The 14,780-nt window shown below is 37.2% G+C and overlaps 1 protein-coding gene across 3 annotated transcripts in view; it reads right to left on the bottom strand.

Annotated features, from left to right (window-relative positions):
• The window catches only part of furina (furin (paired basic amino acid cleaving enzyme) a), a 129,950-nt gene that overhangs the window by 12,487 nt on the left and 102,683 nt on the right, over positions 1-14,780 (bottom strand). For all 3 annotated transcript variants that reach the window (XM_067401257.1, XM_067401255.1, XM_067401256.1), the window contains exons 8-12: positions 13,067-13,239; positions 8,032-8,244; positions 1,609-1,709; positions 1,135-1,238; positions 745-862 (exon numbers count right to left, since the gene is read on the bottom strand). In XM_067401257.1, coding sequence (XP_067257358.1) covers positions 745-862; positions 1,135-1,238; positions 1,609-1,709; positions 8,032-8,244; positions 13,067-13,239 — 709 coding nt within the window. The remainder of the gene's footprint in view (positions 1-744; positions 863-1,134; positions 1,239-1,608; positions 1,710-8,031; positions 8,245-13,066; positions 13,240-14,780) is intronic.

Below are 14,780 nucleotides of genomic sequence, written 5' to 3'. Positions count from 1 at the left end.
TGAAAAAGTGTGGTACTGCGCCCAAACAAAATCTTACTGAAAGCTCATTTTTTGAGATATCAACCTGAAATTTGGACAACAACTTGTTCAGATTTTTGGCTTTGATTTCCTTGCAGCTTTAGAGTAAAACTTGTTTTGTAAAATATATATTTTATATAAAATATTATATTTTTACATTTTTCATTTTCATAAACTTAAACTTCTAAAACTTTTTTTTCTGTTTCACTCACATAAGTTATTTCACATCTACAATAATCTGCCAAATTTCATCTTTAAAACAAGACCAGCCTTATGTCTATACTCCAAAGTATTCTTGAATTACAACCATTTAAGTTTGGATAGTGCATTTTCTTGTCTAAAGTTGGGTTACAGTTAAAGGGTTAAGACTGCAGTTTCATCTAGTGTGGAGGGTTTAAATCACACAAAAATGAAAATTGCCATCATTTATTCACCCTCATGTTGTTTCAAACCTGTACAACTGACAACTTATCTATGCAATGTATGGCTGTCAAACTCCAAGAAGTCATATTATAGCATTTCTGACTACTTTATGGTGTATTAATGTGTTTTTAAAGATATGCAGCCTCTGGTTTCACTGTATTGAAAACAGCAGAGTGAACATTCAGTTTAAAATCTCCTATGGGTTTGGATGAACATGAAGGTGAGAAAGCGATGACAGAATTGCCATTTTTTGGTGAACTAACCCCTTTAAGCCTGTGACCTAGTATGAAGGGTTTAACCTACATGGGCTCAGACACCAGGGAAAGGACACACTTCTGCTGAGGTCCAACATTTGTCCAGTTCTTTGCCAGAGACACTATAGCCCCAGCATCCAGCAGACCATATCCATAAGAATGGCTTACTGTAGGAGAGAGAGAGAGAAAAATCAATACTGTTGAAAGTAACTATATAGGCGGTTTAAGAAAGCAATAAAAAGACTGACATTATAAGTAAAGAGGTGAGTTAAAGAGACTGATATCATTAAGAGATCCGGAGCTGTTTGCCTATTGGTGCAGCCAATGATGATGTTATCGATCACATCACAAAATGTTCAAGCAGCTGGAAAATGGAAAGAAACACTGGAGGGAAAAGGAAAGGGAGGGAGCGATGAAAAGCAACGAGATGGGCTTTTACCTCGGCGACCCACTCCATTTATCTTCCAATCATTGGTGGAGAGGTGGGCAGGGTTGGACGTCCTCACAACCAGATGCTGCATGTCTCTCCAGGTTAGGTTTTTACTACAGAGAGAAGTCAAAGCGTTAGTGCCTTTCACACATGTGAGATACACGGTAGAACGGAAGAACTTAAAACTGCCTGCATGCTTCACAGCTCTCTGAGATAATCTCTTCTGCCCTTTTATAAAGGTCACTGATAGCTACAGGTAGAGTCATAAAGGTTATATTGTTGCTGGTGAATTAATTTAAAACTATACAAATGAAAATGCCACTCAATGCATGCATTTGATCCAAATGAGAATTTGAAGGTTAACTCCAGTCTGCCAATCTAGCCAGTAACCATTTTATTCCGAAAGCCTCAGGTCACTCAAAGTGCTGATAAAGAAAGATGACCTCGCTTGAGGACAGAACAAACACTCTCCGGACGACTTACTTGGCCTCAAGGGCGAGGGCGATGATTCCTGCCGCCAGCGGGGCCGAGGCTGAGGTGCCTGTGTGGGAGTCTGTGCACTTCTGCCTGAGGTCTGTAGTGACCTAAAACAGGAAGTAGAGCGAGACATTTCACATCACTGATATGAAGGGAAAATCAAATTATTTCAGACGGGGACACAATACCAGCATTGTACTGGCACAACAATGAAGTCACTGCATTTATCAAAATTAAATTTTGTAGCTTAAAGGAATAAATTAGCTTAATTAAAATAAATGCAGCCTTAGTGACGATGAGAGACCTTTCAAAATAATTTAAAAATCTTGAAGGGGACATGTTATGCCCCTTTTTACAAGACGTTTAACAAGTGTGTTTGTGAAGTTTCAGCTCAAAATACCCCACAGATCAATTTTTTATAGCATGTTAAAATTGCCACTTTTGGGTGTGAGCAAAAACACACCATTTTTGTGTCCTTTTAAATGCAAATGCATAAATGCTGGTGCTCTCGGGCCCCTTTCAAGAAGAGGGCGGAGCTTCAAGAGTTCATGCAACAACAAAACAGGACAATCTCACGCATTGAAAATGTCAGAAACTGTCAGTAGCGGTGTTCAGTTTGAAAACGGAGTCGGGCAATGATGGAGAAACTTGAAGTGAAGCTTTCTGGCGCAAAATGATTGGCGCAAACATATAAGACTTTAGCGATTTTCTTCGGGACATTTCCTTCGAAAAATGAAATTTAACCATGATGTCCTCAGTGATTCAGTTAGCAGGAGTTTAATGAGACTCTTATGCTGCGTTCACACCGAACGTGTCTGGGGCGTCAAATTCGCGTCAGACGCGTCTAGTTGGACGCTTGAACATTTTGAAGTCAGACGTGCGTCAAATTTGCTCTATTCGCGTAAATGTCATCGTCACTGTGCCAGGGTGTTGCTTTGGGGTTCCTAAGATGTTCTGAGAGGTTCTTAGAAAACTGCTATCAAGTTACTAGTGAGTTCTGATTCCGAATTCACGGAACATTCTTAAGAATACAATTACTCTTAACTTCGATTTTCTTCTTATTTTCGAATAAATTTAAGAATAATTTATTTTGCACAATCTTAAAAATTCTTTTTATTGGGGTTTTCAAATATTAGATATTACAACAACTGGCTACTTACTGTATAATACATATAATACATATAATTACTATAACTAGTGGTGTGCACAATTAATCTGAAGTGACAACAATTAACGATTATATAAACAATGAACGATCGTGATTAAGTGCGACATAACTTTTTTGCTGAACTCAAAACAAAATGAGTCAAACAGGGATCTCATTAGGGCTGTCACTAACGATTATTTTGGTTATCGAGTAATTGGTTGATTATTTTGACGATTAATTGAGTAATCATTTTTTGTGGTATTAAAAATAGACCTTTAAAATGACTTAAAATATAGAGTGTGATTTCAGACGCGCGTCAAATTTGCTCTATTTGCGTGTCTAAAAGTGTGTTCAGACGCGAATTTGCGTCATGGGAGGGGCTTCCATCTCTTTCTGCACAAATCCTCTGAATAAACACATAATCTTGTCAGTTGGAAACCAGTAGCGGCAATTTATCTCTGTAATGCCGGCCGGCTTTACTTTTGCTAGTATCAACGGCTAAAATCATGCAAAGCGTTTTACAACTAACCAGATTGTCAGATTTCTTCGCTTATCCTCTTCCAGACAAGGTCCTTTTTATTCCTGTCTCGATAAAAATAAGATGACACAGAGCTCAGGGTGGCCACACACAGCGACTATTATCTTAGTTCTGGTCTCCACCGCTGATCACGTCATAAACATGTGACGCGCAGCGAATTTACGCCAAAGTTCAGATTTTTCAACTCGATGCGCGCCGCGCCATTCACATGTCAATGGCCGATTCGCGTCGTAGGATGTCTAGACGCACGTTTACATTGACTTAACATGTAAATCAGACGCCCCAGACGCGTTCGGTGCGAACGCAGCATTATGTGCATTGGTACATCCCAAAACACAACACTTTGATTTTTGCATAATAGGTCCCCTTTAATTATTCAAAATGTTTGACCAGTAGTGTATATGTCAAAAGATCAGGGGAAACTTTTCTCAATTCATGACTCCTTTAATAATCAAACATTATTATTGCTCTTACACTCAGGAATCTGAATGAACACCTAACACTTACACCGCCCCCCCAAAAAAAAAAAAAAAAAAAAAAAAAAAAAGAAGAAGAAAACAGCCACGAACCCGTGGGTTTGAGAGTGTCTTTTTTTTTTTTTCACTGCAGTTTTAAGGAGAAAATACTCAGCAATGGTGTTGACTTATGAATTTGCACATGGTTTGTCTTAAAGCATATTAAAAAAACCACATAGACATATAAACAACATTAAAAACTTGATTTTCACCATGGGGAGTCTTTAAACATTTGCCTATTTAAATCCAAACAGCATTATTTTTGACTGGGCAGTATTACATTTTGATGTAACGGTTTCGGCATTTCGATTTTAGCGGACAAATTGGGTGAAACAATCCCACTGGGGACCAGAATTTCATAGAGACTTGGGAATTGGGCTCTTTCCACTTGGGCCTGTAGGCAACCACCCAGAACTTCCTAGCAACTGCATACCAATGCCTTGGCAACAACAGCAGAAGCAGCAGCAGCATCTGCATGGGCAAGCAGCACTGACATATTCTTCAGAAAATGTAAAAAAAAAAAAAAAAAAAATCATTCAGTTTCTGCCCATTAAGTGACCCAGGTGGTTCAGGGTAAAAAGCGCAGCATTTTTAAGCCCTTAGGGTTACGCAGACAGAGCTGAGACAATGCAAGACAAATGCAAGCACAAAAGGGTTTGACGGGTGACACTTAAAAAGCCAGGCATCATAGGATGTGCACTGACTGCGACAGACCTCCTTGCGTGAGACTAATTGCTAAAAATGGCAGAGTGGCTGAATGACAGGAGCGATGACAGCAGTTGCACACTTAAAAATGAATCGTGGGAGACCACAGGAGAGGGATATTGCCTGACAGAGTCTCTGCTGCAGGAAAAACAGCAGGTATCAGGCTTCTGTCCTCTAGAAGCACACCTCCATTGTGAACGGTAGTATCTGTGTCTTGAATGCGGGACAATGGATGACTCAGTCAGGCATAGCCGGTTATGAGAACAATGCTTGGGTGTGTGCCTCGGTCGGCACTGAGCCGGGTGAAGAAACAAAACCGAAAAAAGAGCAAAGAAAATGTCATGCCATGACAGTGAGGTATTGTTTTGAACCATAAGGATATTCTTGTTTTGAAAATAGAGTTTCACATTTTCTCAAGAACACAAGAGGGTTGTTTGCTTACGTAAATGTCATCGTCACTGTGCCAGGGTGTTGCTTTGGGGTTCCTAAGATGTTCTGAGAGGTTCTTAGAACACTGCTATCAAGTTACTAGGGTGTTCTGATTCCGAATTCACAAAACATTCTTAAGAATACAATTATTCTTAACTGCGATTTTCTTCTTATTTTCGAATAAATTTAAGAATAATTTATTTTGCACAATCTTAAAAATTCTTTTTATTGGGGTTTTCAAATATTAGATATTACAACAACTGGCTACTTACTGTATAATACATATAATTACTATAACTAGTGGTGTGCACGATTAATCTGAAGTGACACCAATTAACGATAATATAAACAATGAACGATCGTGATTAAGTGCGACATAACTTTTTTGCTGAACTCAAAACAAAATAAGTCAAACAGGGATCTCATTAGGGCTGTCAATACCGATTATTTTGGTTATCGAGTAATTGGTTGATTATTTTGATGATTAATTGAGTAATCATATTTTTTGTGGTATTAAAAATAGACATTTAAAATGACTTAAAATACATATAGAGTGTGATTTGTGAAAAAAAAAAAAGGATGGGGGGGTGTTTTGTTTGGTGTGTTACTATTTTTGGCAGCTGCTACAATTAATACTTTGATTTAACCTTGAGCTTTGAAGTATTACATAGATTAGTTAGCTTCGATATTTGACCACTATTTACAATGACACTAATAATTCTTAATTTCTGATAGGAACGCAAAATCAATCTGTAGTTATTGATATTTGGAATATATATAATATAACCTATATATATTGAATGTACAGGTTATATTATATTAGAAACTTGAAGTGAAGCTTTCTGGCGCAAAATGATTGGCGCAAACATATAAGACTTTAGCGATTTTCTTCGGGACATTTCCTTCGAAAAATGAAATTTAACCATGATGTCCTCAGTGATTCAGTTAGCAGGAGTCTAATGAGACTCTTATGCTGCGTTCACACCGAACGTGTCTGGGGCGTCAAATTCGCGTCAGAAGCGTCTAGTTGGACGCTTGAACATTTTGAAGTCAGACGTGCGTCAAATTTGTTCTATTCGCGTAAATGTCATCGTCACTGTGCCAGGGTGTTGCTTTGGGGTTCCTAAGATGTCCTGAGAGGTTCTTAGAAAACTGCTATCAAGTTACTAGTGAGTTCTGATTCCGAATTCACGGAACATTCTTAAGAATACAATTACTCTTAACTTCGATTTTCTTCTTATTTTCGAATAAATTATATATATACAATATATATACAATATATATAATATAACCTGTACATTCAATCGCATTTGCTCCCATTTGTTTTTGATAACAATGCAAAGTACAAACTTTTCGTTAGATAGAATAGAACCATAATTTCTTAACTCACAGAAAGATGATTCTCTGCTGATCCATCAGTCAATTGTGTGATCATAATTCCCACCTTATGGTGACGGTAAACTTCTGCGTTCTCTCAGAATACACTTAAGCGTCAGTCTATTATATATAATATTTGCATTGGGTCACAATAGCGTGAGTTTTGAGCAGAAACATTGTATTAATCTCATACAATCACTGTAAAATGGAGTATTCAAATTTTAAAATGGAGTACTCGAATTAAGGAAAAGTTTTAGAACAAGAAAAGCATACTCTTACTGACTTCTTAAGTTTTTTAAAGGGTTAATTCACCTAAAAATTTAATTTCTGTCATTAATTACTCACCCTCATGTGGTTTCACACATTTGTTTGACATTTGTTCATCTTCAGAACACAAATTAAGATATTTTTGATGAAATCCAAGAGTTTTTTTTTGTAATCCTCCATTGAAAGCAATGAAATTACCACATTCAATGTCCAGAAAAGCAGCGTTAAAATAGTCAACGTAACTACAGTGGTTCAACCTTAATGTTATGAAGTGACGAGAATACTTTTATGTGCAGAAACAAAACTAAAATAATGACTTTATTCAACAAATTCATCTCTCCCGTGTCATTCTGCTTCGCTATTTTTGTTGCAGAGCCTCCAGGTTCAACATCCGAACAGCGGCTCAGTATTGGCCGACGCCTGATCATGTGAGCAGCATGAGGCATGCGTATAATGCTAATGCAGGAGCCAGCCAATAATGAGCCAACATTCGGACGTAAAAACACGGAAACGCATCACTGCGCCAACTGCGTAACAGACTGGCAGGGAAGAGGATAAACTGTTGAATAAAGTTATATTTGTTTTGTTTTTGCGCACAAAAAGTATTCTCGTCATTTCATAACATTAAAAACTTCTCTGATTTCATCAAAATATCTTAATTTGTAATTAGTAATTAAAGCCAAAAAAAAATTAAAAAATCATTTTGGGTGAACTAATCTTTTAACTTTTTTCTTAAGAAGATTCTTGTGAATCTGGCCCCTCATGTAGTTGCCACCTCAAAATCTCTAGATATGGTTTTTCAATGCCATTTTTTCCCCCCCTATTTTATTATCTGACAGGCCAAAACTGCAAGTCTGATCACCTAAAGTAATAGAAAACCTCTCCTCAACAAGCTACACAATTTGATTTACAAGGAAGAGATACTGTAACTTTTACGGCTTGTCACTTTTCTGGTTAGGACACGGTGAAATGCTCCGGGCTGGGGTTTGTTGAAATCCCTATGTACAAGCATAAGCAATAAAAATAGTGATGCTTGACATAACAATTATCATTAATACGTGCAAACACAAAGATTAAACCAAGCCATGCGTGATAGTCAGAGGTTTTGAATCACAAGAACATCCGCGTTTTTGAAGCTTTAAACAGAACACAAGGCTTGGAAAAGCACTCGAAGGGCCATTAAGAAGAAAACATCTATCTTCCCCCTCACTAGTGACCGCAGTGTTCACTGACAGCCAAAAAAGCCTGTGAGAACATTAAAGCCACTGCAACAATTCTTCATAAATTGTCTTGGCTGTTTATCTTCTGATCTCCAACTGTTTTCAGATCCTTTATTTTTGGATTAGATTTGCTATGCCACTTCTTCAATTAAAGGATAACTGTTGCTGATTTTCTGGAGGCGGACAAAGAGAGAGAGAGAGAGAGAGAGAGAAAGAGAGAGAGAGACTTACAATCTGTTTCTCGTTGAGGCCTCCACTGCTGTAGGTTGTGGCGAGGGTGGACGAACAGGCCTCGCTGTACCAGGGCACGTTGCCATTCTGCGTACTGCTGCTGATCGACAGCGTGTAGATGCTATTGGTGTAGCCATCACAATTGCAGCTGTCCTTCTCGCGGCCGCCGTTCCCAGAAGCCCACACGAAGATGGAGCCCCGTCCTCCACGGCCCTGGAATTTGGAAGAAAAAAAAAAAAAAAAGTCACTCGAATGCATTTCCCTTCATGAAAGCCTTCCCTTAAGATGTCGAGAACCAGATTCCAGCACTGCCAAGTCTGAGATGGAAGGATTACCAGTGACAATACTCAAAACAACTGGATAATATTTGTGATGAGTTGAGTTTGGAAAGGATTTGTCTCCCAGAAAGGATTTTCAAAGTGTCATGGACTATCATGGTTTCGATTGCCGGGCCAGATGATTTTAAAAAGGACCTTGTGGGACAATGCTAATGTTCTCAAGTCATTTATCATGCATGTTTATTTTCAGGCGCAAATGAAAGACACAAACAGCATCGGGCTTTTGCGGTCTACTTCTCAGATGAAGCACAGTAATACAAAAACAAACCGTCAGAACCGATAATGAGCTTGTGAAAAATGCACGCACCACATTAACGAGGCATGTTTCAATAGCCGCGTGGCTTTTATTTCACCATGTTGCCACAAGGAAAGGGCAGCAGAGCAAATAATTTGATTCAGATGCTGTTTGCTCGTTACCTTTGATCGTTGCTTTTCTTTATATTGTGCTTTACAGTACTTTTCAATTTCAACAATGCATCAAATAAAAGTCTGCAGTGCAACGTTTGGCTCCGTCTTTGAGAGCTTGTTCTGTTACAGCACACACCTGCTTGATTGTGGGCATCCATTCAGCGAGGGTGTTTACACAGACCAGAGCCCCATTTGCATTGGCCTTTTCCCCACGCAACATGGATCTTGTTTCCCAAACAAATCTGACTGCTGGCACACGCAAACGCTCATGATTTGGACACAAGAAACAATGGCTAGAAAATATTAATGAATATGGATGGGGAGAAACATTATGCTATTCTGTGTAATAAGTGTTATATTTGGTCATTTTGTGAATTATTTATAGGAAAAGTGACAGGGACATTTGATAAAACTCCTTGCTGTCACCATCTGTTGTTTAAAATTACCAAATTATAATGGGTTGTGCTTTTAAATGTGATCCTTTATATTTGGAAACAATTCTGCACTATGCATCTATGCTATGACATAAAATAATGGTAACACTTTACAATAAGCTTTCAATAATTAACATGAACTAACAATTAACAATACTTCTACAGCATTTATTAATCCTAGCTAATTATGTTACAGGATTAGTTCACTTCAGAATTAAAATTTCCTGATAATTTACTCACCTTCATGTTATCCAAGATGTTTATATCTTTCTTTCTTCAGTCAAAAATAAATTAAGGTTTTTGAGGAAAACATTCCAGGATTTTCTCCATATAGTGGACTTCACTGGGGTTCAACGGGTTGAAGGTTCAAACTGCAGCTTCAAAGAGCTCTACATGATCCCAGACGAGGAATAAGAGTCTTATCTAGAGAAACGACTGGTCATTTTCTAAAAAAAATAAACACATATACTTTGTAACCACAAATGCTCTTCTTGCACTGCTCTGCTCTGCGCTACGCATTACGTAATCACTAGGAAAGGTTACGCGTGACGTAGGCAGAAGTACCGACCCAGTGTTTACAAAGCGAATGTGCTTAGATTAAGTGAAACGCCCTTTACAAAAACAAAAAAACAAAACAAAGATGTCGGATGATTTTGAAGTTGGAGGAGAAATGAGATGGAGTTTTTTGCCCTACATCATGCGTGACCTTTCCAACATGATTACGTAATGCATGGCGCATCGCAGAGCAGGGCAAAATGAGCATTTGTTGTTAAAAAGTATATAATTTTTTTTTTTTTTTTTTTTTTTTAGAAAATGACAGATCATTTCTCTTATTCCTCGTCTGGGATCATGTAGAGCTCTTTGAAGCTGCACTGAAGCTGACATTTGGACCTTCAACCCGTTGAACCCCAGTGAAGTCCACTATATGGAGAAAAATCCTGGAATGTTTTCCTCAAAAAAAAATTCATTTCTTTTTGACTGAAGAAAGAAAGACAATCATGTTGGATGACATGGGGGTGAGTAAATTATCAGGAAATTTTAATTCTGAAGTGAACTAATCCTTTATCTCAACATCTACTAATGCATTTTGAAGATCAAAAGTTGCATCTGTTAACATTAGTTAATGCACTGTGAACTAACATGAACAACAACATTTTTATTATCTAACTTTAATAAATACTTAAATATTTTGCAAATTGTTAATGTTACTTAATGCATTAACAAATTGGACTTTATTGCAGCAAAAAAATCAATAAAAATCTATAAATACCACTGAATATTGCTGAACATTTAAAGAATCACAGAATTTGTAGTACCTTAACTCTGACTAATAAAACATACCATAAATGGAAAAAAATAACAACAGTGATCATTTAAAAAAAAAAAAAAAAAGTAGTGCAGTTGTGGTTAAGAGTGCTTGCACGCTAGTGTTTCCCTATTTGGATTATAGGGAAGTATCAATGGAAATTATGTCACAGAGATGTAAAATAAAAAACAAGGTTTCTGAAATACTTGTTGCACAACTTCAAATTTTGTTGCATTGCTTTTGCTGTTATCCACTGAGAAAATAAAGCAAATTTAAAATATAATATGCCAATCAGGGGCCTGTTTGATGTTTAATGTTAGTTTCTTTGTTTTATAGACTTTTTACACATTTGTAATAACTGACATGTTTTCATTAAAATGGAAACTTAAAAGTAAATTCTGTCATCACTTACTCACCCTGTCATTCCAAACCTCTTTGACTTTCTATCTTCAAAAGAGGATATATTTTTGCACATATAAAAGAGGATATATTTTTGCAAAGTTAGAGACATCCAAAACATAAAATTGTCATTATGTAGACGCAAGTCAGTCATACTGTTTTGGTACGACATGAGAGTGAGTAAATGATGACACAATCTTCATTTTTGGGAAGAACTATCCCTTTAAGTGATGCATATCAATCTGAAATATTAAGTCGTCTCCCAGCATTTTTCTATAAAAGGTCTCCTATAAAATCCATACACAACTCACTGCGGTAGGCAGCATCTTGGCACGGCTCTCTTCCATTGTCCTTTCATTGGGCCACAGCCAGTTTTACAACCCCAGTGCACGTCCATGTGTGAGTGAAGGGCTAAAACTAATACCGTTCCGTTCCCCCGCGCATGATAGCAGTTTAGTTCAAATGGCGTTAAGTAATTAGGTATTAAGAATGTCAATACGGTTCACGCTCTGGAAAATCTGCATGAAGATATTCCGGTTCAAATTGCCATTTAATGTGACATTTAAATTAAACAAACTTCACTCTGACTAGTAAGTGCTTTTATGACTCAAGGCACTCGCAAATGAAGTGTGGCAAAATCAAATACAGAGTATCCCTTCCACAGACCCCCAGACATTGCTAACTTCAAAGCAAATAAGAAAAAATCTGTTTAATTCATTTGAACCACATATTTCTGCCCTCTTAAATGCCACTGCTGGTAAAAGTTCAAGATTAAGAGCCTCAGATAGGACCATTTCAGGAGAAGAATATCAATGAAAACATGTTTGTAGCACAGACCAACTGATGTAGATAATGACAGGAAACAGTAAAAATAGCCCATGAGTCACAGAAGCAATTGTACATGTCATGGAAAACAGGACCTCTTCTTTGCTCTTTTGAAACGGGTTTTTGTAGACATTCACAGCACAAAAAAACTCCTCCCTGGTCCACACACTAAAGAAAAATCTAGTCTTCGATATGACACCAAGCACTGGTAATCCTTGGTATCAATAAATAAACAGCCTTAAAATTTTGTAATTAATTATTCTGGATTGCATTCAGTCCCTTCTAAAGGAAGTAAAAATGCTTAAAGGGATAGTTAATCATTTACTGAAAATGAGTAAATGATTAAAGCATTTTCATTTTTAAGAACAAACATTAACATATATGTACTATTTAGATAAGTCTTAAAGAGATAGTTCACCCAAAAATAAAAATTGTGTCGTCATTTAGGAGTTTACACCTGGTATTAAGATTTGCTTGATCATATCACAAGTGGATGATGCTGATTACAGGTGTAAACGGGGTGTAAAACGTTTTTTAGCTTGTCCACTTTCGACCACTTCCAGAGGTAGACGCATTCGACCGGATTGCTTTCATAGTGAAAACGCTCATGTGGTCGAATGCGTTCGAAACAGCCACAAAAGACCGTCTATCACACACTCACAGCGCTTGGTGTGGTCTTTGCGGCTGTCAGAGCAGAAAGCTGATGCTCTCTGTATGTTTTTTTTCATTGTCTCCAGTAGTTCATGTGTAAATTCTGCGAGCCTAATTTGTCCATTAGATCAAAAGATTTGAAAAAGCCCATACATTTACCTGCCCATACACTCTCCCCTCGAAGAAATCAGAACAGAAGTGATTGAACGTGGACAAAAGTGACGGATTAAAACACCAGGTTTAAAAGGGAATGTGTCTCCCTTGTCCACTTGTGATCCGATCGACCAGGTGTAAACGGCCTTATTCACCCTCAATTTTTTCCAAAACTGTACAAGTTTCTTCTGTTGAACACAAAAGAAGATATTTTAAAGATTTGTGTTCAGCAGAAGAAAGAAATTCATACAGGTTTGGAACACCTTGAGGGTGAGTAAATGATGACAGTGTTTTCATTTTTGGGTGAACTATCCCTTTAAAGGTAAAGTAATACAGGCCAATTTAATTCTAATTTGCAGAGAGAAGGCGTTTAAAATTCTTAGAGAAGGAATATAAATAGCCTTCCAGGAACCAATAAAATAAGGCAAATAACCCGTTTCAGTGCTACAAGTATTTTTTCTGACCTACATCAGCTAAATGATAAAGAAGTGCAACAAGTTCAGATTAAAGAGAAGCCAAACCTCTAGTACACCACGTAGGAAAGCCTCTTTAGCCAACTTTGCAGGTCCGTCCACTGTTTTGCCGTCGTCTTCAGGACCCCAGCTGGCGCTGTAGATGTCGATGTGCTGTGGGTTGAGACTGAGGGACTGAGCTTCCACCACATCAGTGACCTCTCCATCCAACATGCGCACACCTGAAAAACACAAAACATCATACACATTAAAGCCTGGGACAGAGAGCACATCATGCACAAATACAACTTCATACTTTTGTTAAATCTGATTGAAGCTGCAAACTGCTGTAATGCCTCTACTTAGATGATAAGAGGTTGTGAAAATGGCCATTACAAGCACTTCACGTTTAGAGAAAAATATATAGGATGTTAGGGGGAAAATGCATCAATCAAACTGACCCTCCGCTAAGCCCTGTGCGCCTTTAATTACTTTTGCTAATGCTTTTTGAGCGCTGGGAAATATGGGAAGGGATGCAAACAGACTGTGTGAATCATCTCAGTAGTGATTTAATCACATCTAGATTTAAAGTGATATTAGTAGAAATGCATGCAATTCAGATGCCCAAAAAAAATGTGTTACAGAGAGCAACATTAAGAACTGGTAACATGTCTGAATGTTTTTGAAAAACTCACCAAGACTGCATTTATTTGATCAAAAATGCAGTAAAAACAGTAATATTGTGAAATATTATTGCAAAAATAACGGTCTTCTATTTTAATATATTGTATAATGTAATTTATTCCTGTGCACAAAGCTGAATTTTCAGCATCATTACTCCAGTCTTCAGGTGTCACATGATCCTTCAGAAATCATTCTGATATGATGATTTGATTATCAAGAAATGTCTACTATCATCATCAATGTTGAAAGCAGTTGTATGAAAACTGATATTTTTTCACAGGGTTCTTTGATAAATAGAAAGTTCACAAGAGCAGCATTTATATAAAAATAAAACAATTTTGTAACATTATAATGTATTTTCTGTTTTTGATCAATTTAATGTGTCCTTAATGAAAAAAAGGATTTTAAAAAATAATCTTACTGAGCCCAAACTTTTTGAATTTTGTGTATGTATTTCAATTTACATGACAAAATAAATAAATATACAAATATATTAAAGGGGTCATGAACTGCGTTGTTTTATAATGTTTCCTGGGGTGCTCTTATAATGTTAGTATGCTTTTTACATCCAAAATTGTCATAATTTATAAATAAAAGGCATTTTTCCTACCCTGATTTTAGCCCTTGGATTTGAACGCACTGTTTTAAGGGGCGTGTCTGCTATGAGACTTCAGTGTAAACGCTCACTGCTGTGATTGGTTAACGTCTTTCCATTTGAAACAGCCAAGTATTATTTCTATTACATTTAGATCTATGGCATTATATTTAGATTGTGCATGAAGGGTTGCAGAGATGAACACTGTAGCCGATCACAGACATGTTGAGCGAATGAAAGCAGTGATCTCATCATTGCAACTCAATTTCTGTACACTAACAATTGCTTTCATCTTCACTAACAATTCAAACGCGACATAACTAAAAGATTTGTTAAATAAAACAGGAGTTTTGTGCTTGTCAGTTACGATAAACTCACACTGTTTGATAGACAGCTTCAGCGTGCGCTGCTCCAACAATTGCAAAGGGAGCTTTTATGATCGCTTTCTTTATATAATTTAATCAGCGTTAAATAACAGATTATTTTCATCCTACTAAGAGAAAC

Source organism: Chanodichthys erythropterus, chromosome 11, assembly GCF_024489055.1.
Source record: "Chanodichthys erythropterus isolate Z2021 chromosome 11, ASM2448905v1, whole genome shotgun sequence".
In the NCBI taxonomy this organism is placed as follows: domain Eukaryota; kingdom Metazoa; phylum Chordata; class Actinopteri; order Cypriniformes; family Xenocyprididae; genus Chanodichthys; species Chanodichthys erythropterus.
The sequence above is the reverse complement of the archived record's forward strand: the minus strand, read 5'-3'. Positions and strand labels throughout refer to the sequence as shown.